Source organism: Pezoporus occidentalis, unplaced genomic scaffold (genome assembly GCF_034315485.1).
Source record: "Pezoporus occidentalis ecotype Australia unplaced genomic scaffold, CSIRO_AGI_Poc_V1 ctg113, whole genome shotgun sequence".
Classification (NCBI taxonomy): Eukaryota; Metazoa; Chordata; class Aves; order Psittaciformes; family Psittacidae; genus Pezoporus; species Pezoporus occidentalis.
Genome location: NW_026912918.1, coordinates 2,198,505 through 2,226,495, shown reverse-complemented (window position 1 = coordinate 2,226,495; position 27,991 = coordinate 2,198,505). Strand labels below are relative to the sequence as shown.

Sequence of the window (27,991 nt, the reverse complement as noted above, 5' to 3'; positions counted from 1 at the left end):
GAGTGTTTCGGTCACTGGGAAAATGGCACTACTGCACAGTTACTAAACAGTACTGAGCTTGGTGACATATATTTTCAGCCCATGTGCTACATCTCCATACCTGAGCTCTTGCTGGGTGGCTGTGGTATCCAAAGTATCCTCAAGCTCTGTCTTAAGAGCCTCCAGCTCTTCGCCTAAGTCTCTCTTCTGTTTTTCTGCTTTGTTTCTTGCAGCTCTCTCAGACTCTAGATCTTCCTGGAGATCAGAGATGTGAGATTCCAATTCACGGATCTTCTTGAGGGCATTGTTCTTCTGACTAGTTTCATCTTCAAGCCTGAAAAGAGAGTATTTAATTTTATGTATGTATGTAAAGAATCATTTCACTTTGAGAAATCAGTATGCAGAGAGTAAAGGTTTATAGATTGTGTGCAAGAAAGTACCAAAGAGAAGGGGGACTGATGCAAAAAAGATCTGGCAGTTTACTTTATCATGATACAATGCCTGGAGATGCTGACCAGCTGATTCAGCAAGTTTTGGTTGAGTGTTGTCCCTCTTAAATTTATACAGAAAATCCACTGAGACTCAGGAATGGATTAAGGTCTGACTGTTAAGTAATTTCTGCCTTTTTCCCTTTTGTGAAGTGTATTGTTACATTTAATTCTTTACTCGACAGCACAGCCAGTGCCGTTGGGAAGAGGGGTTTTCATTCATATCTGGAGGTAATCCTGTGTGTCTGTGGGCAAACAATAGTATAATTTGCAAGAGTAAATTAGGAAAATAAAGCAAGCACAGAGGAAGGATGTAACTGAGAGATGAGATTCATGAGTGCAGCATCTCAGTGTCTGGGAACGGGAGAAACATATGTTTCAGCCTGGGTTTTTCAACCTGTACACAGATTCAGAAGTCAATACCTGGCTAAAGCAGCCTGCAGCTCTTCCTCCTTCTTGGCTAGTTGTGCCTTCAGCTCAGCAATTTGTGCCTGGAGCTCTGCGATTTGCTCATGTAGATCAGCTGATTCCCCTTCCAACTTCCTCTTAGCTTTCTCCAGTTCTTGTCTGCTCTTCTCTTCTTTCTTCAATCGCACTGAAAAAGTAAGGAAAAAGGTAATGCAACTGCATTAGTACAAGGAGTTCTCAACCCTATCTTGACCTTAGGCAAAAAATATTCTGGCCTCCAGTGAGGCCATACATTTAACTACAAGTCACTGCATTTCTGAAGCAACAGTCAATACCTTTCTGTCATCACCTATTTCTGGCCACCCCAAAGAATCATTTATTTATTTTTATCTAGAAGCAGCATTGCTTTTTTTTCTCAATTTACTCTTTTGTATGTTAAGAAAAAAAAGGTATCTATGGCTTATGCACACCGGTGATTTGGTGATTCTCATGCACAAAATAGCTTTAGCATAAGAAATTTGGAAAACACCCTCCAAATTTTTTAGCTCTCTCCAGATTCTGTTTGGGTTTTTTAATGTGTGCCAAGGCAAAAAAAATCCACCCTGATATAAAATAATTTTGGTTATGTTACCTTCGAGTTCTGAAATCATAGATTCATGTTTGGTTTTGAGCTTTGTGAGATTTTTGGCTTTTTCTTCTTCTTCTGCAAGATTCGTTGTTAGATCGCTTATTCTTTCCTCAAGGAGTTTTCTTTCCTGAAGAAAAATAAAATACTTGTGTTAAAAAAAGCATCTGTTATTGGTGGTTGTGAAGCAACTCTATGTCAAGTGAAAATTTTGAAGATACTTTCTTTTTATGCTGTGTTTCTTGAGATTGTAGTGATACATTTAGATTTGTCAATTACAGAGGAACTGAAGAGTGGTGTCTATGACTTCCATGTTCTCTAATCTGCTGCTATTAGAATCTTGTACTCTAATGGCTGTAAATACAGGGCCCAGTTCAGACGAGCATCCCTTTTTAAAAAGCACTGGGATACATGCTGACTTCCAATTTTCATAATGAAGTTTCATAGAAATTAGTTGAAAACCAAGAGGATTATTTACTCTGCTTGGGGCCAAGGAGGTATGACTTCCATTGATTGTGTTTGACTGCTGTGAGTATTTTGCTTAAAGGTATTGTTACTGCAATAGACCTCAAAACCAGTAGTTTTACAGTATTCTGAATTGCTTAAACGAGCATGGAAAAACTGAGGAACTTGTTTGATAGATGCTGGACTGATGGTCTGGTGAGTCTATATACCCATGTGGTTATATAGTTAAGAGTATTCCTGTTGTTCCAGCAGAAGGGAAAATTTTCTCTCATCTTGCACTATTTTCACAAGGTAAGAAAGTGGATCCACAATGCTTACCTTTGTTAGCTTGTTGTTCTGGTCTTCCATTATGAGAATATCATCTTCCATTTTCTTTATCTTTCCATCTGCTGTTACTTTTTCAAGTTGCAGTTTCTGCCTTGCAGCTTCTTCTTCTTCCAGCTGTTCCTCAAGGTCCTTTGAGGGGAAACAACAACCCACAAAACATGAATTTTAGAAATAAAATACCACTCAGATTATTGGAAATGCTAAATGTTTGTCACTGCATGTGGGGTATGTTGTAGACTTCATTGGTTTTATGAAGAACTAGACAATCTGTAATGCTTGGTGATTTGGAAGGAAAGATTTGGCAAAATAATTATTTTTAGGGAAAAGATTAAAATAGAGATGGGGAAGAAGAGAACTATGGAGGAAATTGATTGCTCTTACTTCAGTGTCACAAACACATATTCTACAGAGGGCAGTAGAGCAAGCACTTTCATAGGATCTAAGGTTTGCCAGTTTCTGTTTTCCTCTGTGAGATACAAGTTATTGTCTGTGTTTGTCACTTATGCTTCCTTACCAGCATTTGCTGTTGCATTTTTTTCTTTTCTGCTTGCAACTGCTGGCTGCGCTCCTCCTCTTCCTCAATTCTGGCTTCCATCTCATGCAGAATCTCTTCTAGCTCTTGTTTCTTAGCAGCTAAACGGACTCTCATCTCTTCAGCTTCAGCATACAGTTCAGTTTCTGCCTGAAGCTGTTCCTGAAGGAGGTTCTTCTCTTCACAAAGCTACACAAATAAAATGGGAAGGAAGCAATAGGATAGGAAGTTAAGACTTTGATTGAGAATTGCCCCACAGTGTCTTTTTACTAGATAGTTCTAGTGAGTATGCAGGCACTCTACCACAGGTTCTTGTGTGGTTGTAAGGCCTATACTGATGTTTGTGTGCACTGAACTTCTGTTCTGATCCATCGCTGTGAATGCAAACGTGAGTACAAAATAAAAATACACCTTTATTTTAATATCTTCTAGAAATGGTGAAAGAATGGCTAGAGTTTCCCAGAGGCTCAGAAGTGTAAATCACCTGTGTGTGTTTCAGTTCCAGCTCCTTCAATTCACTCTCTGCTTTTTGTTGTCTTTCCTTAGTTTTTTGTAGTTCTTCGTCCTTGGCCTGCATTTCTTCCTCTTGGCGGGTGACTTGCAGCAGTGGTTTCACCTGAAAATAAAGAGTTTTAAGAATGTTTCCTGACAGTATTTATGTGCTGAGCATGGTACTTAAAGGTGTCAGGCTGACTGGCACTAATGGTAGCACTGTCTGTTCATATTTGAACAGTGGACAAATGCTGTCTGGACAAGCTTGATGTAGGCATCTTTAAATCAACAAGCCTCAAAAGTATTGCTTTTGGCCATCTCTGTGTTAATTCTTGGAGCCTTGTGAGCACCTCTGCCTTCAGTGTTGTCACTTTTTGAATGGCTTCAAGCTTGTTTTTATCCATTGATGATGTACAAAAGCTACATCTGCTGCACAGACAGGCAATATGCACATGCAGGTATGTTATTGCCTATTTCTGGTTGCAGAGGAGGTTGCTATCAGTGCAAGTAGGAAGAATTTTCTGAATCCAAACTGAAGGCTGTTCTTTTTTAGAAAAAACAAACCAAAAACCCCGAACAGGCCTCTTTAGTAGGAAAATAGACTTAATTTGCTTGAGTGCCTAGCGGGAGGATGTTTAGTGTCCCAGTTAGGGAACTCTTGAGCTACTGAGTCCCCCATAGGTATATAACTCTGCATGTTCACAAAATTAAGTTTTACTCTGTCTTCTCATTACCCACACCTATGAAATTATTTAATTTTTGGCAATTAAAAGAAGTCCCCAAACAGGCAAAATCTTTTATGAATCTCTGTTTAAGTAGTTAGCTCTAGCTTGAGAAGAAAATAAACTTCATGTTAATAGCATTATATAACTATCCAGCATATCTCTAACCTAAAATTTTGTGAAGCTAATGAGTTTCTTGCCATCAGCTCCAGTGGACTTCGGAACAAGGAGTGTGCCTGACATGATATACCTCAGTTATCTTGTGCATTTCATTTCTTTTGGAAAGCTGAGGGAGATTCACTGATTGCAATCACTCACTTTAGTGAACAGTCTCCACCACTGCCAGTTCCTCAGCTTCAGGTAAGCAGCACAATTTCTTTGGATAACCTTCATTGCAGTCAGCTGTTGTTGTCTCTTGGCAAAGGCTCTGTGATTAAAAACATGAAGCAAATAGATTCAGTCTGAAAATGTGAGGTATCTGCAAGATATGCACATTAAGTAAAACTCTTGCCTGAGAGTCTGATGATTAGCCACATGGTTTGAGAAGTCTGGCTCAAATTCTTTTGTTGCTTAAACAGTGCCTGTACTTTCTTGAGGGAAGGTGATAATTCTGATTAGCTTCCTGGTATTTTATTTAGTCTTCTGGGTTTTGGCTGGGTTTTATATTTGTTTGTTGGGTTTTTGTCTGTTTGTACTCCATAGGTAGGGACAGACCACAAAGTATATATCTAGTTCTGGGGGTAAACATCTTTCCATAGTACATGGGCACTCAGAACTTGCATTGTTCATCATTCTTCAAACCTATTATGTTTGAATTTCTTTGCTCAGCAATTTGAAAGCCTTGGTAGTGTGCAGGATAAGGACATTATTGTTAATAGGTTTGTGATGTACATTAACTGAGATCATGCTAGATGTTTCACGCCCAGGCTGTGGAAGAAATTCTTTCATGGTTTACAAATGCCAGTGGTGTTGCTACTTGTAATAGTGCATAAGATTCTAGTCATACATTAGGATGCTCCTTCTCCCCCTTGTACAAACATGTTTAAATGATGAGTCATTGCATCTGAGAGCTTTTACTGTACAGAGGGTGTAAGTAGCCTCACAATGTAATCACTTCCCTGCAATTATACTAATAAGCCTCTTCTGGGCAGGAAGTAAGACCTTCATTGGACACAAGGTGAGTTCTAATGCAATACAGATAATAAATAGTAATAAAGTGTCTTAACATCTTCAGTTTGCTATACAGAGAACTAAAGGCTGCTGTAGATACTCTGCTGCAGAAGACATTATTTTTGTTAGTACATATTCTTACTTTCTTGCTAGGTAGCCTCGGCACTGAGCCTGGAAAGTGATGATAACATCTGTGATCTTCAGGTCTCTCTCTTCTTCCAGGTGAGCCAGAACGCCAGTTCTGAAGAAGATTTTACTTTGTCCAATTCTGTACAAGTTGGGATCAAGTTCTAATGCTTTGATCTAGAGCAAAAAGAGGAATATTTGTTAACTCCGGTGCTGATGTTTGGGATATTAAAAAATCACTTCTCATTCCTTGTTACTCTCAGCAGCTTTTGTATAAGAAGTGTAGACCTGATAATTAATATAAAAAATAGTTTCCTCACCATCAGTATGCAAGCCTGCTTTCCATCCATGAATCCTTTAGGAATAGCATTTGCAGCAAGAATTTCATATCTGCCAAAAGACATTGATGTTAGGGAGGTTGAAACACATCAGATTATTTTGCACAGCTAAACACCTGAAACACCACTATTAAACCCAGAGTTAGCACTGAGTGAGGGATTCCTACCGCTGACGGAACTCCTGGAAGACAATCCTGTTGGGAAATCCCTGTCGGCAGATACGAATACCTTCCAAGACACCATTGCAGCGCAACTGCTCCAGCACTAAATGGGCGTCAAGTTTGCCAGCCTGAAAAGGGAACAGAAAGCATATTTAGCACTGTAAAAAATTACATAAATGTTATCAGCTGCATCTATGTTTGAAGACATCCTTCAGCTCTGTGATGTGCTGCTACAGTGAGCAGCTCAACATGAGTAATGTGCCAGGAGTCTGAAAACAGCATTTGAAATTTACCCTTTTTTCATGATTTGGAATGATACAGCGGACAAAGTTGGGATTGGTATTCCTCAAGGTGGTCATCAGTTTAGTGAGCTGCTCCTTATAGAGTTGTCCAACAGTACGGAACATGCCTTTCTTGGTTTTTGAAGCACTAGGGAGTGAGCTTTCAGTCATCTTGGCCATCTGATCCAGCCCAACTATACGGTCCACTAAAATATAAAAGAAAGTATGAGTGGAATTGCTTAGATAGATAGACTGTCCTCATCTCACATTACACCTGTCACTGGCATTGTTAAACTGCAGCTTCCCAAAGAGGATCAGTGTATTTTAATGCAGTAGAAGGCTACTAATGAAAGTATTAGAAGAGCCTTTTGTGTAAATAGTTTATTTCTGTCAAACATGAAAATGAGGATCTTTGTTAAGTAGTGACAGAATGGAGCAACTGAATACACATAACATATTTCATGCTTGCTCTAAAAAGTACATTTCTTCTGCAAAATACCCAATTAGTAGGTTGGTGTCAGAATCAGGAACAATATCTCTTGACTTTCATCTGTTACCCAATGATTCTCAAAGTCTAGCTAATCATCTCCCTCAGTTATTTGATAATAGAGCCACTTGCTGGTGTTTGCATGTACATTTATGTCCATGTATTAAATATTTATACTGCAGTATATGTGTTAAAGATCCATATACAATTTTTAAAAGCAAAGTGTTTTAGATGCGTACAAACATTCCTCTGCTCTCATGAGACCTCACTTGGAGTATTGTGTGCAGTTCTGGTGTCCTCAACATAAAAAGGACATGGAACTGTTGGAACAAGTCCAGAGGAGGACCACAAAGATGATCAGGGGACTGGAGCACCTCCTGTATAAAGATAGGCTGAGAAAGTTGGGGCTGTTCAGCCTGGAGAAGAGAAGGCTGCGTGGAGACCTCATAGCAGCCTTCCAGTATCTGAAAGGGGGCTTATAAGGATGCTGGAGAGGGACTATTCATTGGGGACTGTAGTGATAGGACAAGGGGTAATGGGTTAAAACTTAAACAGGGGAAGTTTAGATTGGATGTAAGGAAGAAATTCTTTACTGTAAGGGTGGTGAGGCACTGGAATGGGTCGCCCATGGAAGTTGTGAATGCTCCATCCCTGGTGGTGTTCAAAGCCAGGCTGGGCAGAGCCTTGGGTGATATGGTTTAGTGGGAGGTGTCCCTGCCCACAGCAGGGGGGTTGGAACTAGATGATCTTAAGGTCCTTTCCAACCCTAACTATTCTATGATTCTATGATCGAGTTTAGTTGAGATTATACATTGCTGGGGAGAACTGCGCAGGACTTCCGAGAGAGCAGTGTGTAAGGTAAGTCATTCATAAAACCCAACCATAACTTGTACTAATTGAAGTACACAATATCACATATTCAGCAACATCATAACAATGTAATGAATAATTTTTATTCTGTTGCTGTATAATATTAAGAAATTCTTTGATAGCATCATTAGATATTTTAAGCACTTTCCATAAATATGTCTTTAGAACACATTATTATTATTTTTTCTTAGTTCAGTCTCTTCTATGCTTATAATTTTCACACTTATGTCCTGCCAGCAAGGGATGGCTGTCCAGAAGTTCTGATATAATTTTCTCCCTTTAAACCACATTATGGATTTGAGTTGTGATTCATACCATCTTTCCAAAGGTCTGCTACAAATTTGTCTGAAGACTGGTTCAGCAGAGAAGTCACATTGTCATTTAGCGGATCCATGTTCTTTGTTAGCCAGGCAGTTGCGTTGTAGGTAACCTGCAGGAAATAATGCTACATCAAAAAGCAGTTCTTGATAAAATATGCAAGAACACAGGGCACTGTTTTAACACAAAACCATACAAATAATAATAGTGTGAAAAGCTTTATAGGGTTGAGAGCCAAGTTGAGTAGTTCTTTTTACTTGTACTAGCATCTGAAAAGCTTTATGCATTTGCCCTGTCTTTAAAAATCTGCTTGCTAGAAAGTAATCTGAAATACTCAGATTTTCAATAACCCCAGTGCTGGCTATTTTTGCTTTCATGTGAGCTTCAAAACCATGAACATTTTTCAAATCTTATTTCATATTATTAAACAATGTATACATTACATAACTAAAGCCATCCCTTATCAATGCAGGTACCGGACTGTTTCTTTTTCATCATTTGGGCATCAAAGAATCAAAGTTTCCTAAGTCAAAATAGCTAAATCTCTCCAGTACCTTTCCTGCGTAGTGCATTATACAGAACTCTGTTTTATCCTTGAGTTGCTTGGGCTTTTGGAATTTGGGATGGTTGCCTTGTTCTTGACATAGTTTCTCCACAAAGGAAGTGTCAGTAGCTTTGGGGAACCAGCACTCTTCATCCAGCAGAGCCAGGACACCTGGAGGGTTGGTCTGCAATGTGAGCAATATAAGATCAGTATCATCACAGGCAGAGATAAAGATTTCTTATTCCTTATGATAGGAATCCTGCCAACAAAGGATCCTTAAATGGCTCTCTGATTGTACTGGTATACAACTGACCCTGATGCAGCCTACACAGCATCCCATCTATGGAGACATATGCTTACTGGTCTTTCAATCAGCTCAATGCAAGGTTGCAGGTCAAGGCCAAAGTCAATGAAATTCCATTCAATGCCCTCTCGTTGGTATTCCTCTTGCTCCAGTATAAACATTGTGTGGTTGAAAAGCTGCTGAAGTTTCTCATTAGTGTAATTGATGCACAGCTGCTCAAAGGAGTTGATCTGAGGAAAAAAAAAGAGGAAAAATGTGAATTCAAAATGGTAGAAAGATACCTTCAAGAGGGAACTTAACTGACAAGATGAAATTTGCTATCTTCTATTTCTTTTCACATATTGCAATAATTCAAATATAAGGTCTTAAAAAATTACAGAAAGTTCTAAAGAGTTAAATCTTTGTACTGGGGCCTGATCAATAAATGATAAAGCCCAGCCCCAGGCTTTAAATCCTGAGCCCTGCAGAAGCCCAGCTGGAGCATGCTGCCAGCCCCAAGGGAAGGGCAAGCAGCCAGGTGTAGTAGACCTCTGGGTCATGTTGGTCCCAGCCTTAGCCAGCTTGGAAGAACCTAATTTTTTTGTGGCTCTGATCTTGGATTTTTGTCATCTTATATCCAAACCACTACATGATAATAGGGAGTTTACCCAGCTTGTGCCCCACAGTTGATACCTCAAAAATCTCAAATCCAGCAATGTCAAGGATCCCCAAGAAGGAAGCACCTTGTCTTTTTGTTTTATCAAGAGCTTTGTTTACGCGAGCTAGAATCCAACGGAAAAGACGTTCAAATTTTGCCTTAGCCAAAGCCTCTATGGCAAAGTCTGCCTGAAATAAAGAAGAGAGAATTGTAAGTGAAGGAAGAAACCCAATTAGCTGTTAATTTCTGTAGGGATAATGAGACAGAAATCTGACGTTTCCTTTTAGACAAGATGTAAGAAAAGAAAAGAGAATAGTTTCAGGAGAGCTGAGCGGACTGTGAGTAGATACCTGCTCTTTGGTCTGAGCTTTCTGAACGACATCTCGTCCTACTTTGATCCTTGGGGTTAGAATAGATCTTGTGAAATCTGTCACGTTAATACCCATCAGGTGACACACTTTTTGTGCAGCTAGAACAAAAGAGTGAGATTTTATTGCAGAATGATTTTTCTCTTAGCAGGTCAGCAAGTATGGGAAGTTATTTATCTTCCTTAAAAGCTCCTCTATTGTACATAGAAGAGATGGCAGTTGCCATAAAAGTACTAGTTATGATCCAAGCAGCAAATTCACTGTTCATCTATTTATGGATTCAAGATTACTAGGAAAGGTAATAATAATTGAGCTGATTTTAAGTATGGTATATCTTTTAAAGCCCATGAGGTATATATGTAATACCAATTAAATAAAAAAATTCTGATAAAGAATTCTTATTCAACTGCTATTGTATTGATTTCTTAATGTTAACTGTATTTTTGAAGTGGCAAATCATACCAGTATTGTCTGGCATAGATGCTTGATCAGTGTTTCTCTCCTTCTTGAAGACGATATTACCCAGCTGTAGGACAGATGAAACAACCCTCAGTATAGCTGGAAGAGAAACAGGTAATATAAATGAGGAACAGATGCAAACATTTGGAAAGCTCTATTCTCTGCAATTACAAAGATTCATTCTATTGCCTGTGGTAGTCTGTACCTCTGTGGAAAGAACTAGGTTTGCTTTAAAAGACTGTGCTATAAACTGCAAGAGTTTGAAAGCTGATTGAACAACAGTCTGTGCAGTGGAGTAAGCATCCAGCCTAGGAGCACCAGCACCTCCAAGCTAAGATGTGCTGGCTCCCCAGTCAGACTTCAAGTCTCAGGAATTCATCTCCCACTCACAGTGGCCTGTAACATCTTCTCAGTCATTAGAAAATGTGCATCTCTGTCTTTCAGATAAAATGGGGAAAAAATCCCAAACAAACAAAAAAACCCACCCCCAGCTTATCAGCAGCTTCAAAAATGTGTGGCAGTTCTGAGGCTTTGGTCATGCAGGAACATGTGGATATTTAGTTGTGCAACTAAAATAATGCATACAAATCTTTGAAGGATCAGTTTCAAAGTACAGGAAAGTAATTTAATTTTTAATTATTATCATATATATAAATGTGACGTTGCCTGACTTCAGGTAGTAAAATCTACTGATATGTTACAAATGAGATTGTATGAATCTAGGGAGTTCTATTTGTTTACTTGGTAAACTTACACAGGAGAAGAATACTGTGCTCAAGGGTTTATGCTTTAGAGCAGGAAATCAAAGGGGTTCAGATAATAATATAATGACTCCTATCATTGTAATGGAGAATACTGCTGTTGACACCAATACACATGCCTCAGCAGGAGAATGCACCAGTCTTCATCAGTATCGTGATCTGAATTTACCAAGGCTGGGATTTGCACTGCTGTCCTGCAAGATAAGACCTTTTTTGTTAGCATCCTTCAGTCACTGATGGAGGGATAGGATGCGGCCGAGCTCTGCTCCCGATTCCTACAGCTGATCCAAGGCTCGAGTGATGGGATGATGCTCTTTTTGCCACCAGGTGTCACCTGGGCCATGGCAATTTGCATCCATGGGCAGCGCGCTCTGGCGTGCGCCAGCTGAAGCCCGGCGCCCTTCCAGGAACAGCGAGAAGTAAAAGCAACGCAGACGTGTCCCTGGCAGGCCCCCATTTTCATGGTAGTTTAGTCGCTGATTCATGTTCTTTTGCTTGTATTCTCTTTTCTCTGAATCAGTGAATGCAAATATTTGAGCCTGTTGCAGTTCTTTCAAAATTAAATCAGAATGTTTTGCAACTTCTTCATGCTACTTGTTGGAAAGTTCTGAAAAAAATGGTTTTAAATGGTCAGTGTTGCTAGAGTTGGCTTGAATTCAGTAGTTTGTTTTGGATATGCATGGAGCTCTTCCACACATCCTTCCATCTTCCCTTCATAAACAAGAATTACCTTTCAAAACACCATGTATTATAGTACTTTTGGATGCTGAAAGCTACACTGATGTGTGGAACTCAAATGGGTTGGGAGCACTTCATGTTCTTTCCACAAGTTACAAGAAGAAGCCTTGCAATTCTTCATCCAGATGGACAGCAAAATATTGTGGCACTTATTTTATTTGATCCATGTTTCAGTTACTGTATTGAGCTGCCCTGTGCATCACCTGTTGTTCTGTTCTTCACAGAGATAATTTATCTTTGATGATATATACTCTATTTTCAATATAGGTGGTGAGTCTTCAGTTTTTCTTTCACTGTGTTCCCAGCAAGTGCTGCCAGTTTAACCCTTTGAAGGAGGTAGTTTGCAAAGTTTTCATTATTGGCTTCAGCTGCTCCCACTGGTACCCACTGCAGCAATGGGAAAAGGCCATTGTAGTAATTTTTTAAGTATAATTTTTCTAGTAACTACCTAAAAGCAGTAGGTCATAATTAGTTCTCCTTGCAAGGCAAGAACAGTCGCTCTATTACCCACAAGACTTCCTGAAGTGTCACCCTGTTTAATATAAAAGTGGCAGTGATTCCAAAAAGGCTGGTAAGTGTTTCCTGTCATGGATCTCTGACAGCAGTTTCTCAGGTCCCGCTATCCTTCTCCCAGATTCCTGATGCTGGTTTCTATTGTTTTCAGGCACTCTACTGCTACCAGTTCATTTGCTTGTTGTCACTGGCTCTGACCATGCTGCTGCTGTTATGTGATCTTGATGCTGTGTTTAGATCCCTTGATCGTGGTTGGAGAGAACTGAGATCCCATATTGTTGTTAACATAAGGTAGAAATAAATCTACTTGAGAAGTTTCACCTTATGAGAGAAACTTCATTCTCTTTCCATGAACATCCATAGCTTATTTAATCTAGTGCCTACTGAGAAAGAGGGAAATCTATGGGCACTAATTCATAGTGCACTTAGAAACAACAGCTAAGTAATGGTGGGTAGTAGTTTTACACAGAGGAAATAAGAGGCAAAGAGGTTAAATAACATGTGTACATTTAGAATCCTCCAGTTGGTGGTTCATGCAAGATCGCGTATAATTTTCCAGAGAAACATGGACATAAAATCCAAATAATCTTAATTTTCTTGTATGAATGTAAAATCTTACTTCATATGTTTATTTTGCAAAGTGGTTATTCTGGACAGAATAAACCTCTGTGCATTTGCATCTCTATGTTTTTCCTTGTATACCTTCTACACAATCTTGCTAACAATTCTCACCTATCTGTTCTTCCTCAGTAAAGCCCATGATTTTCATGGCTTCCAAGGTCTCCTGGAACATCTCATCATCTTGCTGAGAAGGAATAGGCACGTGACCATTAGATAGGAAGGTGTAATTGCCAAAGCCTTCCAGCAACAGATCATCTAAAAAGCAAAGAAGAAAAGCTTTACTGAAGTGCATCAAATTAATTCTCTTAGGTCTTGAGTTCTCCCAATGAACAACAGGAAAAAAAAAACAGTGTTATCACCAAAGGAAGACTTCACTTGCATAAGAAGTTTAGGGTTTTATGGTGCAACTGATTTTCAGAATAACTCTTCGTTTAGCAAGCTTGATTGTGTATGTTTCCAGTTTTCATTAGTAACTGGGGAATGTTTCTGCCCCTTGGTGGAATTTTGCACTCTATGTATTCAAATATGAGCCATTCTTCCTAAAAATCTTTCATTTAATGCCATGTGTAACCTACTCAGAATTAAATTTCCCCCAGTGGGGATTCATATCAGGTTATAATAAGAATGGAACCAGTTATCAACTATAGTGGGCTGAACCAAAAGCATCTTTGGCCCTATAATGGGGACATCACCAGATTCTTAGGTAAGGAGCATAAAAAGCAGGGAAAATATAGATTTAACCATTACTTTATGCGTTCTTTGACAACCAGAAATTTAGGGAAAGATGTCCTATTTGAACCATGATGTTCCCACACATATTATGTCTGATTCATTTTTTTTTTGACCCACTTCCCCTTTTCACCTTCTCAATATTCTGAAGCTATGGTTTTCCCAGTGTAATAATGTGCTGTAGGAGAGACAGTCTCCTAATTTATTTTAAAAGCACAAGCCAATATTTTTATTGTGAACCCCAGATTCTTTTGTGTAAAAATATTATGAATAACTCTTCCCTATTCATCACCTCAGTGTCATTCAAGATGGGATCTGAATGGGTTTATATCTTTAAATTGAGACATCCTGTAAACTGTAAACAACCTGGCTCAAACAGGTGGCCATCAATTGAAGTTTTCTTATAATTCATTGGAGAGAATTATTTTCTATAGCTAAAGAGAAAAGGATGAAATTACAGATAATTAAAGAAGTTAAGAAAAATTACTTGAGTAAGCCATTGCTCACACTGTTCAATGAGACCTAAGAATCATTAGCAAGTAACTTACTTCTCATTTGTTCAGAAGCTCCAGCAATCAAGTAGTAAAAGATGTGAAATGTTCGCTCATCTTTCGCCTGGCGAATAGCTCGGGATTTTTCAAGCAAATCTGTTGTCAAGTACGTTAAAAAAAATATCAGTAACACATTTCAGTGCTTCCTTAACTGTGCCATCAGCCTCAGAACCATCAGTAGCACTGCAGAAATATTTGCCACAGGCTTGCCTAACATGGACAGATGTCTGGTCTGTGGCAGGAGCTCTGGTATCGGTATCGTTCTCAGCACAATACGTAGATCAATTTTCTACCTCCTAGTGAATAGTAAATGCTGGTAATCATGGTAATAAGCATGACAATAGACATAAATGCTTCTCAAATCAGACATATAAAAATAGGATTCACAATATAATTCACACCACTTTTAAAATGAAGTGCCAATATGATTCTTTCAGCATAAGATGTGGCTGCTGGAATGAATGCTCTTGAGGCCAGCATTGTAGGCATAAAAGCAATAAAAGCAAGTTTTATTTATGGTCCATTTTTGTGAATATAAACTACTAAAAATGAAGTTGGCAATAGTGTATTTCAACGTGTCAGTTACTCACTCTCTGAAAGCTATAGTGCTGTAGGTCAAATATCAGTTAATACCAAAATAATTAAACACTTTTTTTTTTCTAAAGATCACTTGTCAAAATAAGAACAGAAAGATAAACTGTTATTTGATGCTATATCCAAGAACTGAAGTCCTTCTTCATAGCTGCACCTTTCTTTCTCATTTATTGGAATAAGCATCTCCTTTTCTATGCAAAGCTCAGAACCCTTCCCTGACAGAAGCTGGCGTGTATAGGGCTGAGGGTGAGATTGTACTGAGCACCTGGACTTCATCCTAACCTCAGGACCAGGACAAAGTGGCAAATGTGTACTTGGAACTGGGAAGCACTCTCCAAATTCCTGGTTAAATAGTAGGGATGATACCAATCATTCAGTGTTGTTTTCAAAGTGCCTGTCACAGCACCAATAAGAAACAGTAAAGTTTCAAGACTTCTTTTGGATCTGGAAATGTAGACCACGGGGAACCAGCATGACCTGTGCAGGATCACACTGATATGAGACAAAATGACAGTATATCTCTTAAGATCACATGCAATCTGAACCACAAAACAATCTTTTCCCACTACTGTATTACCGGGACTCTGCTTTTAAAGTCCCTCCCGTTGCTTTAGGTATGGTGCTTCCATTTCTGAAGCTATATATGGTGAATAGCACACTTTCCTATAGTTGAGAAAACAGACGTGAAAATGTAAACATGAGTGTAAGGCAAACTGAGAAGCTGGTATCAGCATAAATGGAGCCACTTCCCTCCATCTTTGTTTATACCAGTCCCAGCAATATTTGCCTTTCTTAGACATGCAATGGAGCTTGTTTATCTTACTTCCTTCTGCTGACCCTAGTTAGCTTCCCATGCAGCTCACTGAAAAGGATACAAGTCTCTATGTTTGCTCCGACAATGTAGCCTGTCACATCAAAGTTGATGCGGATGAATTTGCCCTGTGAATGAAAAGAAGATTTAGATTGGGCTGTTCTTTCAGGTTATGCCAGGTCTTCCAGTATTAGTATTTAGCCTGTTTAATAAGACATGTACATCATCTTCTTAAGAATAACATGCTTGATTCCCTCCTGCAGGGACAACCCATGGAAAAGCCTGAAAGGAAGTTAATTTCTCTGATATTCCTGCTAGAGATTTGCCCCCACATTCCATTCAGGTACTTAGAGGGATAAGAGTCCTCCCTGCTGGGCCAGGCTTTGGAAGCTGGGGATGTGACCACATCTATTTTCCACTTTGATTTCCACAAGGAAATACCATTGGATCTGCATAACTCCCATTGCTAAGTTTCATCTGCATGGATCCCTCAGCTTTGCAGGGAGAGAACAGAGGTGGGAGAGGGGGTCTGCAGAGAAAACAAGCACCTGCCAGCACTCCCACAAAAAAGTGTCATCCAATAGTGGCAGCCCTCAGCTCACATCAAACTTGTACCTGTATGGCTGTTTTTAATTTCTCCTGTAATTTTTAATTTAATATATTAACTGCTCTTGCCAAGTTACAGTCACACCTCATAAGATACATGCTCAACTGTGGTGCAAAGAGAAAGAAAGCACAGATTTTGTTTGCAAATATTCTGAATGTTGCTATGTCCTTGAGCAGGAATTGGCTCTGGAAGGCCACACACAGACTGTTGAATTGTGAGAGGACAGTGGTACTGTTATGTTTGAGCTTGATCTTTAAATCTTCCATAACGCCAGATTTGTGTTTCAGAGAGGAATTCTAAATTTTTTTTAAGGTATTAAAGATGCTCTTTAAAAGAGAAGCAGTGACGAGGACCACTGTCTTCATGCTGTGTTTTAAGAGATGTTACCCCCCTCTCCCCCCATAGACCAACTGGATTTCTCCTACTTACAAATCTGGAGGAGTTGTCATTCTTCACTGTTTTGGCGTTTCCAAAAGCTTCAAGAATAGGGTTTGCCTGTAGAAGCTGTTTTTCCAGCTCACCCTAAAATTCATTCAGAAGCAGTTAACCCTGAACTTCATATTTGCTTAATTAAAACCAACACATGTACACTGGAGGAAAATGTGAAAAAGAATTTAAACCTCTTTTTGGTTTTTTTTTGTCTGTTGAGTACTGCACTTCATGTGGCTTTGTTTTCATTCTCTGTTATTCTTTGTGTTTATGTATTTGTGCAGTTGACTGCTGTCCTGTATACATGACCCTTTTCCAGCCCTGCTGCCTGTGACAGATCAAAGTCTATTAATCTGTTTAGCATCATGACTGGCCTTTCTTAAAAAGAAAAGGGTCATTGAATGTGAAATATATTTTTTCCAGTTTAATATCTTTTTTAAAAGGGATATTCTTAAAGGAACCCCTAGCATGTCTCTTTTGAGTTAGTTTATTGAGATCCTTTGCTAGCAAATGATGATGTAATTAGAATAACTTGCTGAGAATCATTTTAATGTAATGCAGCACAAAGCTACAAAGCAGATTTCATCAAGTCTATTAATAATGATCCATGCAAGGCTATTTAGGTTAAATATGGAAGTGCATTGATTTATTTCAAACCAGGATAATGAATTCTCATGCAAACACACAAATTTTGTATTATATTGTTAATTGTGATTGGTAATTGCTAATGAAGCAAATCATGCAATGAAACAAGCATGCATTTAATAGTCCTATTTCTAAACAAATCAATGAAGTTGAAAAAATCCTTTGCTTTGATTACAGCTTTTCTGAACCCTTTATTTGGTTCTGTCCTATGAGGTCACTCACTTTCACATTTGCTTCTCATCACCTTATTCTTTGAGTACTAATCTGCAGTAACATGCATTGTTTTAAATAACTCACCCTAAAAAGGAAAAAATCCTTGATAAATAATATAATTTAAAAAATTAATTAGAAAATAAGTCAATATTTAAGTTGAATCTAGGGGAAATAATTCAGGAGATGAAAGTGCTTCATAATTAGTGTGCAAAACTGGTAACCTTTTTCTAAATGCCATTGCTGAATGTCTTGTAACCTATATGGCAATGATGACAGCTGCCTCAAAAGTATCATTCAAAAGCAACAGCAGATGATAGTTAACAAGTGGCTAAACTTATCTAAATGGTCATGAGACAGGAGAATGAGCATCTTCCTGAGAACACAGATCTACTACCTAAGAGTTGGAGGAAGAGGGCAGAAAGATTTCCAAACAAGCTAATACACAGCTCCAAGAATAAATAATGAATTCCTAAAAGTCCCTGAAATTTCTCTGGACTGAGCAACTATTTCCACTTACATGCTGTAGACTTCAAAAGTCCACTATAAGCATGGGGTGTTGCTACAATCAGATGGTGACAGCAAGAACAGAGCCTTGTCTGCTAAACTGAGACAGATAGCACCTTGTTCTAGGGAGAACTAAACTATGCCATAAACCTGTAGTATGAAACTGTGACTCCAAATTAACAGAATTGTATGCAGACCCCATTAATAAAAAATAAAGATCCCATTTGCCTGGAACGGAACTATAAAGACTATGGTAGCAAACTGGCAAATCGGTATGCTGATATGGCACACCACAATGCAGGAGGGCCCACCAGGGCCTCTGAGAAACTGCTGTAATACACCTGCAGACACACGCTGCAGTGGGAATTGCTTTGTTACACGTCATAGCAGCCAGAACATGCTAACTTTTGTGGATGTGAACAATTCTCAACAGTTACAGGAAAAAGTAAAATTGACAGCAATATCAAATGGAAAGCATGCAGGCAAACAAACCCATCAAACACTGTGAGGTTTAGGAATTATTTCACAACAGTCCTAAAAAGTTCAACCTGAAGCACAGAAAGCATTTGGATATTTCCATTGAGAAATCACATTGCTCATGTCAGGCTGAGTGGCTCTTTCAGGATCGTGGGAAATTTCAGTCAAACTATGGCAATTTGAACACACAGATACAGAAGAGGGTGATACTTGAGAGATGGCCCTGCCTGTGTCAGACCTCATTCTTTACCATGGAGCCTGACACAGTTAGGGTTGATTTGTGAGAGAGAGCATTTGGTGCTATTGTTGCTTTTTATCATATCATACAATGTATTTCAACATAATCTCTCTTAAATTTTCAGGGTGCAACAATAGCATGCAGATCTACACTCAGTGCCTTAAACACACATCAAACAGTCTAAGTTACTCACGTAAGAAAAAGATGGACCTTGCTGTATTGAATGACATGGTATAAAATGTGTCAGTATCATTTCCATTACACAGATATATTTATTGTTTTTCCTGTATTAAAATAACCAATACACAGTTTCCATGCAAATAAACCAGGAATACAAATACAAACAATTGATTGCAGACATAGCAAGAGTACAAATACGATTAACATATATAAAACATTTTAACAGAAGAAGAAAAGAACAACCCTGAAGCAAAGGGATGGGATTTGGTTCCAGTCCCGGGTTAGTCTCCCAGGACCAGACAAGGACAGATATTATAACAGTAAATCTCCAGTTCTTCTCTAGTGCAACTGAGGCACTTTGATATCTATTATTTTTTGATGTCTGAAATTGCAGTATCAGTAGTCACAGTCCCTGAATTATTGTTTGTCAGCATGTTATAGAACAGCTTAGACTTTCTCTCAGCTCCTATCTGGTGGGTATTTCCCTGAAGGTCCCTCTCAGGGCCAACTTGATCCTGAGACTTGCATTAATTCCTGAGAGGAGCCAGCAGCAACTGTAGTTATGTGACTGCTAGGGATGGCCTTGAAACCACAAGTTTATTTTCCCCAGCCACTGAGCAGGGAGCCATTAGAAAGAAATCATTTTTTTGCATAAACATTCAACAAAGGAAAATGATGCCTTTGGCCTTGGACTGTTTCCACTAAATTTAATCACTAATTTCTAGAAAATAGTACCCAGAGGGACATCTGCTCCCTCCTCTGCCCCCAGGCAGAATCTGCTGTATATAAACAACGATTATTTATGGTGAAAGAGGCCAGGCTGCACACCCTGGGCTCTGGAGTCTTCTGCTAGTGTACAGGGTATGCAAGGGCAGCTGCAAGGCCCAGCAGAGGTGTGCTCAGGAGATTTTTAGTTCACCCCCCACTACCCTGCTATTCACTTAGTTTGGACCCAGTCTTTCATCTGCAACACACTGAATTAAGCCTGTTTGGTCATAAAAGTGAATTGCTACATGTTTTTTGCAGAAGTTTGAGTAACATTCAAAAGGCTGGAAATGACATAGCACCTGGAGTTGTGTCATTGAAAACAGCAAAGACAGTTGAAGCCTCAGCCACACTGAGTTCTCCGGGAACTGGGCAGGTATAAACTCGTATTATGTGTTTGAGCATGAAAATCAGCTTTAGTCACTAAGGCAAAACTGTTACAAATATTGAAGGTAGAAAATACTTTTTTAAAAAGTGTATCTCTCAAAATTATTCTCTCTGACAGAGGAGTAAAAAGTCAAGTTTTATAGGAAGACTCTTTGGTAGGAAGAAAACTCACTAACAAAGCCAGTCAAAGCTCTGGAAGTTTAAATGCTGGGAGACATTTTCGTGGTGCAGTTGGATAATGTGTTAGTTAAAGGCTTTCCCAAACTTCTTAGTTGCTAGGGACCAAGGGTAAAATAAGGACCTGAGCCCTTGCAGACTTCAAGGCCTTCATCCTAGGCTATAAATAGGTGCTATGCATATGGAAAGCTATGAATATTTCTCTTCTAGGGAAGTACATTCTGATTTGATGCCTAAGGGGGTGTCAAACAAAAGTTTTTCCGTAAACACAGAGCTGTGACGTAACTATGGACTCTTAATATGTTGACTGTTTGGCAAGCCACAGTCGTTGACTTGCTGTTAGTACAGTCAGCTAGCTTGGTACAGTCCTAACAGGCATCAAGAACAGTTGAATATGGAAGAGCTCACTTACAGTGATGGTGGTGTCCTTTTTGCCCTTATGTGATGAAGCAACAACAGCCAGGTACTGAATAACCTTTTTGGTATTTTCTGTCTTGCCAGCACCAGATTCACCTCTAAGGGGACAGAAAATAACACAAAAGAAGGTAGGTAACTAGTGGATTCCTTCTGCCATGTGGTGTACTTAGTGTATAAAAACAGGACTGGAAACTGCCCAGCTCAGTATTTACCCCAGAACACCATCTCCCCAAATCCACCCGACTTCAGCATGCAAAGAACGCATTATCAAAGCTATATCTCTGCCCCATCAGTATTTTGAGTGGACATTGGGCCATTTAAGGCAATTCTAAAACACGATGCATTTTTGAACGACAGTTCATCTTGCTTTGGCAGGATCCAAACATTTATGAGAAGTGGAGCTGGCAGGGAGTCTGCTTGTATTTTAAGACCAAAAAAATACAACATTGACTATGATGTGGTACAGCAGTAAGAAAAAGCATCAGCAGTAATACAACAGTTTTCTCTTTGGAAACTCCAGCATTAAAGTAGACTAACAGCTTGTACTGGTGGTAGAGAATAAGCAAATGAACCTGCCTCATCTGAGCTACTTGTTCAAACGCTCCTTGAATTAAGTGTGACCAGAGCCGGGACTGCCTGAGGTGTCCCTGATAACCAGGTAGTAAAGGACATCTCATGTGTGGAGATGTCTGAGCAGCAACTGACAACCCGACTATGTTTTCTGCAGTGTCCCTTGGGAAGCAGGAAGGCAGTGGTAACTTTTCACCTCCCAGTGGACTTCCAGGGTTTATTTACAACTCTTAAGCCCTCTCTTAAAGTAAAATAGTGATTTTCAAGCTACAAGGGCCAGATTTACAGAGTCTTTTCTCGGAAGAACATTTCCAGTCTACTTTTCCCTCTCACATTTCATCATTGCTGTGAAGAGGGCAACAGTCTAAATGTAAGTTGGACCTCTTTTTCTTTGGATTTTAAATGGATTTAAAAATAAAAAGAATAATACATTCAAAGATCCCATAGATATTTGTCAACTCTTTTGAAGTTGAAACTATTTAGCTGGACCCATTGCAGTTCTGCTTCTTTTCCTAATTAGGAAATACAGGAGTTAATTTTCCCTACCAAGGGACCAGTGATAAATAGACATAAAAAATATGGGTAAGTGCTGGGCAGAACTTCCAAGGTGGAATGACATTGATGTAAACCTTAGGAAACCAGAAACAATTCCTTCCTAAGGTATGACACAATGAGAAGTGTTTCTTCTGGCTTTTAGAGTTTTATCCAGAAATAATTGAGATGAATATGTTCCTTTTCACAAGACCTGGGTCAATTTGCACAGTTTAGAGGTTGGATTCATTTTTGCCTGGGCTTCAATGCTAAAACATTTCCATGTTTTACTGATAAAAATTAAGTGTCCTGGGAACAATTCCAAGCCAAGCACACCAATTTGAAAACATATGCATAAAAAGTTTTCAAATAAATCTACCTTACAACTTTGTTTCTTTGGAAAAAAAAGAAAAAAAAACCAAACCCAACAACTTTCTTCAAACAAACCCCAGGCTTTGAACTATTCCATTTTATTAAAGGTTATTTGTAGTTCATCACTACATGAATTGCATTTCCTTTCTCCTAGGGCAACAGTGCCCATCATTTGGCTTTCTCCTGAATCCCTGCGAGTATTACCATATATGGCATCATTTTACTTGTAATTATCCTACCATACTGTAATGCTCAAGTTACTTAACATTTTGTTCTGTCCTTTCATCCTTAACTCTTTGCTCCTGCACAGGCTGAAGGTTTTCCTATTTTCAGCAGATAGACTTTGAGGCTTTTATTTCCTTTTGAAGTGGATAACAAAAAGTTCTTCAGTGTGAAATGGAAATGCTTCCACATGAAATGGAGAATGGACAGGATCAGACTGTGAGCTGGTATTAGGAATCCCATGCTTTTAAAAATCTACATGCTCTCTCAAGCTCAGTGACTAAATTTTTAAAGATGGGTGTTTGCCTTGCAAGCATCTGTCAGTGGTTTTGGCATGGATCATACACAATGTGTTTAGTCCAAGGAGAAATCTGCTCCTCTCTTCTGAGTGCCCATTTTCATTGGTATTTGCCCCTAAATTATGTTCCAGAGTGGGTATTCACCATATGAATGCTGTACCACTGTACTAATCACAACCTTTTGGGAGTGGTTGTGATCATTCATTTGTTTTACTGAAGCATCTCAAATCATTCTTGTGGCCTGCCATACATAGAGACAGCACATTTACTACCAGTGCTGTTCTTTGCACCCAGCTCAGACAGGCAACACAAAAAACCCCAGATCAAAAGCAGGTCCCATTGCACAGTTCTCATCGCCCAGCAACAGTACTTTACATATATGTTTTTGTCCTAAGAAACTCCTTGGCTTTCCCAGAGCAAAAGCATCCATTAGGCTTACAGGCTTGCTCTGTCAAAACCACCACCCTCACACTGTGTGGCATAGTTTAAATTTATTCTTCACCCATTTCTTGCCAGGCATTGTTTTAGGAACTCGGTACAGGATTTAAAGCACATAAGCTCACATACATAGTGCTCAGTTATAACAGAGTTTTTGTACCACATAAACTACTAAATCCTCCATGACTTGGCAGTCCTGGGGTGAAGGTTGGACTTGATCATCTTAAAGGTCTTTTCTGACCTAGCTGATTCTATGATTCTGTGGTTATCTTCACCTTAAATGAAAATTATCCCAGTAAGAAGAGGTTTCCAAATCATGACAAGGTGAGTCTAGCAAGGTGGCCCCACTGTTGTAGGATGAGCCTGTGGTGTAGCTATGACTCTTGTACCTTTGGGTATAACTGGGAAAAATCAATTTAAAAAATATTTAGTTTTATAGTTTTGGTTTTTTTTCCAAAATTTGAAGGCTTTCTCTATTATTATTATAATATAAGACTTAGCTTAATTCCACTTTTGGAAGCATCTTAAAGATAGCAGAAGAATTTATTTTCACCATTTGTTTCACTAAGCAATGAACCACAAAAATTGCCCATTCACACATCTCCTAATCTGGCTATGCTGGCTCTGCAAGAAGCCTCAGTGCACAGGGCACTCAATGAGGTGCTCTAAATCACATCAGGGCTTGGCAGGTTTCATCCTGCAGTATGAGATGTGCAAAGATGATAATGAACATCTTCATCCTAGGCCAGCTGTACCCCACTAGAGACCTGTCTCAGAAGCCAGTCTACTGACCCGACTAGTTTACTTATAATTCCCAAAAGAGACCAAGCTGGTTCAGCACCAAGCTCCACCCTGGGTCTAAAGCTACACAAGATATCTGCATGGGAGAAAGGCCAGGCAGAAAGGCTTGACAGCTCCAGCCTTTGAGATTTAGTGAGCTGGGAAAGAAAAGAGTTTAGCTCTTGTGTGGAGGAGTCTTTTGACTAATGGGGCTCTGAAGATTGGAGGATGATCTGGATGTCTCTGCTTCCTGACATGTGTCAGGGGAGACAGTGGGCTGAAGTCCCACGGCTGAGTGAAGCTCTGCAGAGTTTGCCAAGAAAGAGAGAAGGGAGGAAGGGGAAAAGGGCAGCATGGTCACTGCCTCACCCAACATTTTGTCTGTATTAAATTAAGTGGAAACAGCACCCTGCTACCATATGTTTTCATAGAAGCTATTCAAACTACATGCATGTATTAAAAAAAAAAGCAAAAGGTAATGAAAAAGTATTTGATTATCAGTACAAATCAGGTGTTTAACAAGCATTTGTTTCTACAGTCTTCACATTATGCCAAACACTCAGAATTATGATCAGATTTCTTTCTCATTAAAGGTGGTTTTTTGCGTAACTGAAACTCGTGCACAGTCCTTTAGCCACATCTGCTTTCTCGAAAATATTATACCCACTGCTTTCAGGAAGTGGCTAAAATCTGATAACCTGGAGATCAGACAGGTTTAAGGAGGAGATCATTAAAACACTGACATGCTTAGCTATGCAAATTGGCACCAGTGGAATTTCTAGTAAAAAAAGCTTTTAGAAACTCCAGGAGGATCCACTTACATCTTTAGAAATCACAGCTCAAAGGCCAGAAGTCTCTTTTAAGGACTGGTGCCTCTACTTACATTGGTAGAAACCTGAAAAGTCACAAGCTTGTTTACTGGCCATTGCTTAGTCCAATTCATGCTTAATGGCTGATGCACTGAGGTTGCTCATTTCTCTGAGCAACTGGATGGATTTCTTGGGATTTTTCCTTCAGCAACATCTAATGTGCTGGTCAACACAGCACATTGACCATGGTCAAACAAGAGAGACTGCACTGGGGGAGGCCTAAGCACAGGCAGGAGTTTCAGGGAATCCCAATAGCCAGGCAAAGCAGTGAAAGCTGCCCAGAGCAGTACGAGGATGGAAAAGTCTTAACTGCCTTAGTTGTCAGACATATAAAATAATAAGATTTCATGCCCTCAGTGTAGTGTTATATATTGTGTATTAAATATGTTATGTCGTGTCATGTTATGCTGTAATAATGCAACCACAGATACACTGGTTAGTAAGCACAGCCATGGTATAAGGTTTCTCGTATTCCAGAGAGGCAGCTTGAAAATGTGCATGACAGGATGTGGGTTTTAACGCTGACTGTGAAGTGGCAGAGAGCAATTGGCAGGGAATGAGATGAGAGGATGTTCAGTGATGCTTCCCATGAAAATGAGCTAACAGCAGAAAGGATGTGTGCACAGAGAGCAGATCAAAGGCAGTATGTGTGTAGTTATTATTAAAATGTAGATGAAGTAATGAGATCTGGGAAAGACAGGGAATTCTGAGGAAGCATTAGAACCCATGAGCATTAAAGACAGATGAAGCATTTTAAACATACCACAGTTAATCACATAGAGGGTAAGCACTGAAAAAGAATGCAAACAATACTTAACCACATGAGGGTAGGTTCAATGAGCTGAGGGTGAAGATCTGAGAATGGGTATATTTGTACTCGGAAATATGGAACCATGCCTAGTTCTTAGATTTATGCCCCTGCCTGTGCCCCAGCAGCATTTCAGGTAAGTCCCAGGCACTCATCATCCCACCAGGCCTTTGGTTTCCAGACGAGCTCCTTTAACAATGGAATAACCTTGAAGAAGTAGTGCAAAGCACACAGCACAAAGTACTTAAAAATGAAGTGCACAATCCCTGCTTGCATTTTTATACCAGTATTATTTCATAGCCCTGCTGAATTCCCATAAGGTTAAAAAGTTATTTGTGGGAGATGGGTAGCAATACGTGAAAGAACGCAAGAGTCCACACTGCAGCATCACTAAACGTAAGTGAGGCTTTGGCAGCATTCACAGCTACTTATATATGAATCCTTACAGCTACATTTGTTACAGTTTAGGTACCAGGCCTTGCAAACTTTGAGTCTGTAGCTATTTAAAGAGAATATCCCAGCTGATCAATGCCACGAAGTCCTCAGTTATTGTTACACATTTTAGGCAAAAAGACAATTCATTGGACTTTTTAACAATTATATAAAATAACGCAAATTGCTTCCACTTGACAGCTGCCCAGCTGAAAGCCAAGTGAACTTTCTGCTTTCTGCACAGCCAAATAAGGCCAACAAGGATGATAAACCAGTAGTGGTGTAAGTTGTGTACATTGGTTTTAGCTTGACTAATCTTTTTCGTTTGAAAGACGTGTGAGGACTGTTTTAAGCTATGGCTCACGATGTCCATCCAACATACAGCAGTTATTCTAAACATCTCAATGAATCACTGTGGCTGTTTTCAAAATGGGAAAGACATTTTGTTCTATTTCATGTATTACTGGTGTGGAACAACTTAGGATTCCAGCTTAGCTGGCCAGGTAAAAAAAAAAAAGGTATTTTCAGTATAAGGCAGCTGTCAGAAGTGGATCTTTTAATGGATTTTCATGAACAAAAGGCATAGATTTGCAAAAGAAAATCCCCCTCTTAAAAATCCTAATATTTAAAGAAAAGTTGTAAAAAGAAGAAAGTTAAAAAAAAAGATCTGAATATTTACCAGTGGAAAAATAAACTAAAGTACAAAAATAGAAGGAGGAAATGCATATTGTAAATTAGTCTACATTACGATGGCATGTTTTATCCTGGGAAGAACATGATGGTCAATTTTTATTTCATCATTGCAGCAATTTTATATTTTGTTTTAGTATTAACGCATTTTTGGACAGATCTGTGATTGCTATAGTTACATATTGCACAGAGGTTAGAGCTATGCTTGCCCTTGTGGTACCAGATACAGTATGGAATTTTTTACTTTTCCTTAGGTGACAATTTTTTCCAGTCAGCACTAGCACTCCCAAGTAACTGTATGGCCGGTGATCAGTAGCATTGCTTTTTAAAAACTGTAGTGTAAATATATATTTAGTCAGTCAGTAGCCACATTTTCACCTAAAACCAGTTCAGTCTGGGTCTATGTATGATTACAATACTTGACAGACTACAGCATCACTGCACGAACCTGCTATACATAATACACATGCCATGTTCTGCAAACAATAATTAGTATTTATACAGATTCAAATCCTACCTCTGATCAGGAAAACTGAAAGATGCCTAATACAACAAACACAAAATAGTGTCAAAGGCATCCTTGATGTCATTCAAGTAAATAAAACCAACTAAATAGCAACAGAGCAATGGAGAAATGGTCAAAAGTGAAGGTCAAATAGGAGATACCTGCCCAGTTCAACAGTCTGAGTCTTTTGCAAAATAGGTAGGGATGATAAACCAGTGGGATTTTGAGGAGTAGTAAGTTGTACAAAGTAAAGCTTATTGCAATAAAATCACTGCCTGACACATGATACTGACCCCCACGCTGGCTCTTTCTAAGCACTGGCAGGTCAAAACTCAAAGAGTAGGCCTTCAGCAAGCCCAGACGTGGAAAAATCAGAGCTCAAACCAGGGCTGGCTTAGCTGGTATTTCACTGTTGCCTAAACCAATAACATACAGACTGCAGAAATGTCCAGCCTGAGCCATGCTGCTGAGCCCTCCTAGCCAGCACAGCCCTGCCCTGTGCATGGCTCAGGGGTGGCCCCTGCCAGCAGGGAGGTACCAAGCCTTTCCCCTTCTAGCTATAGTTTATGCAAACAGCACAAAACAACAGCATGAACAAGAACGATCACACTTTTTGGCAATGACACCTGAATTAAGAAGTTGTGGTGGGCCACCAACAGCTAAAAATGAAAAACAATACGGTAACTATCTGGGATGCTCTGTGTTCCTCAGTTTTCTCAGTTCCTCAGCTTCCTCTAGGAACCTCTTAAAATAACTTGTTCTCTCTACACACAGTTTTACAACCACACTTTCCAGCTATTGATTCTAAACTCTTAAATCTCTAAATTCAGAAAGTCAATTTAAATAAATAACTTTGTGCCTGAAAGACTTCCTATGACACCGATATCTGCTTTTTATTTTATCAACAGTTATATCTGCTGGAGCAGATTTAGGATTGGAGTTCAAGCTTACTGAAGGTGAGGAGACTATGTCTGCTCCATCACAATTTGAATCAATTTTGAATAAAGACAGACGCTG

General features: G+C 39.3%; 1 protein-coding gene and 1 long non-coding RNA gene across 4 annotated transcripts in view; one reads left to right on the top strand and one right to left on the bottom strand.

Annotated features, from left to right (window-relative positions):
* Positions 1–27,991, bottom strand: part of MYH11 (myosin heavy chain 11) — a 61,786-nt gene that overhangs the window by 13,465 nt on the left and 20,330 nt on the right. For 2 of the 3 annotated variants that reach the window (XM_062635088.1, XM_062635082.1), the window contains exons 5-27: positions 20,454–20,556; positions 18,726–18,746; positions 16,456–16,548; positions 15,484–15,547; positions 14,012–14,110; positions 12,846–12,989; positions 10,105–10,200; positions 9,625–9,743; positions 9,310–9,462; positions 8,694–8,867; positions 8,344–8,517; positions 7,787–7,901; positions 6,127–6,320; positions 5,840–5,961; positions 5,655–5,724; positions 5,351–5,511; positions 4,357–4,465; positions 3,309–3,440; positions 2,807–3,013; positions 2,284–2,421; positions 1,507–1,630; positions 891–1,062; positions 101–313 (exon numbers count right to left, since the gene is read on the bottom strand). In XM_062635088.1, the coding sequence (XP_062491072.1) occupies positions 101–313; positions 891–1,062; positions 1,507–1,630; positions 2,284–2,421; positions 2,807–3,013; positions 3,309–3,440; positions 4,357–4,465; positions 5,351–5,511; positions 5,655–5,724; positions 5,840–5,961; positions 6,127–6,320; positions 7,787–7,901; positions 8,344–8,517; positions 8,694–8,867; positions 9,310–9,462; positions 9,625–9,743; positions 10,105–10,200; positions 12,846–12,989; positions 14,012–14,110; positions 15,484–15,547; positions 16,456–16,548; positions 18,726–18,746; positions 20,454–20,556 (2,997 nt within the window). The remainder of the gene's footprint in view (positions 1–100; positions 314–890; positions 1,063–1,506; positions 1,631–2,283; positions 2,422–2,806; positions 3,014–3,308; positions 3,441–4,356; positions 4,466–5,350; positions 5,512–5,654; positions 5,725–5,839; positions 5,962–6,126; positions 6,321–7,786; positions 7,902–8,343; positions 8,518–8,693; positions 8,868–9,309; positions 9,463–9,624; positions 9,744–10,104; positions 10,201–12,845; positions 12,990–14,011; positions 14,111–15,483; positions 15,548–16,455; positions 16,549–18,725; positions 18,747–20,453; positions 20,557–27,991) is intronic. The other variant, XM_062635086.1, reaches the window with a different exon arrangement.
* Positions 20,461–27,939, top strand: LOC134172241 (uncharacterized). Its single transcript, XR_009967881.1, has 3 exons — positions 20,461–20,586; positions 22,242–22,380; positions 27,883–27,939. It is a non-coding gene; the product is annotated as an uncharacterized LOC134172241 (long non-coding RNA).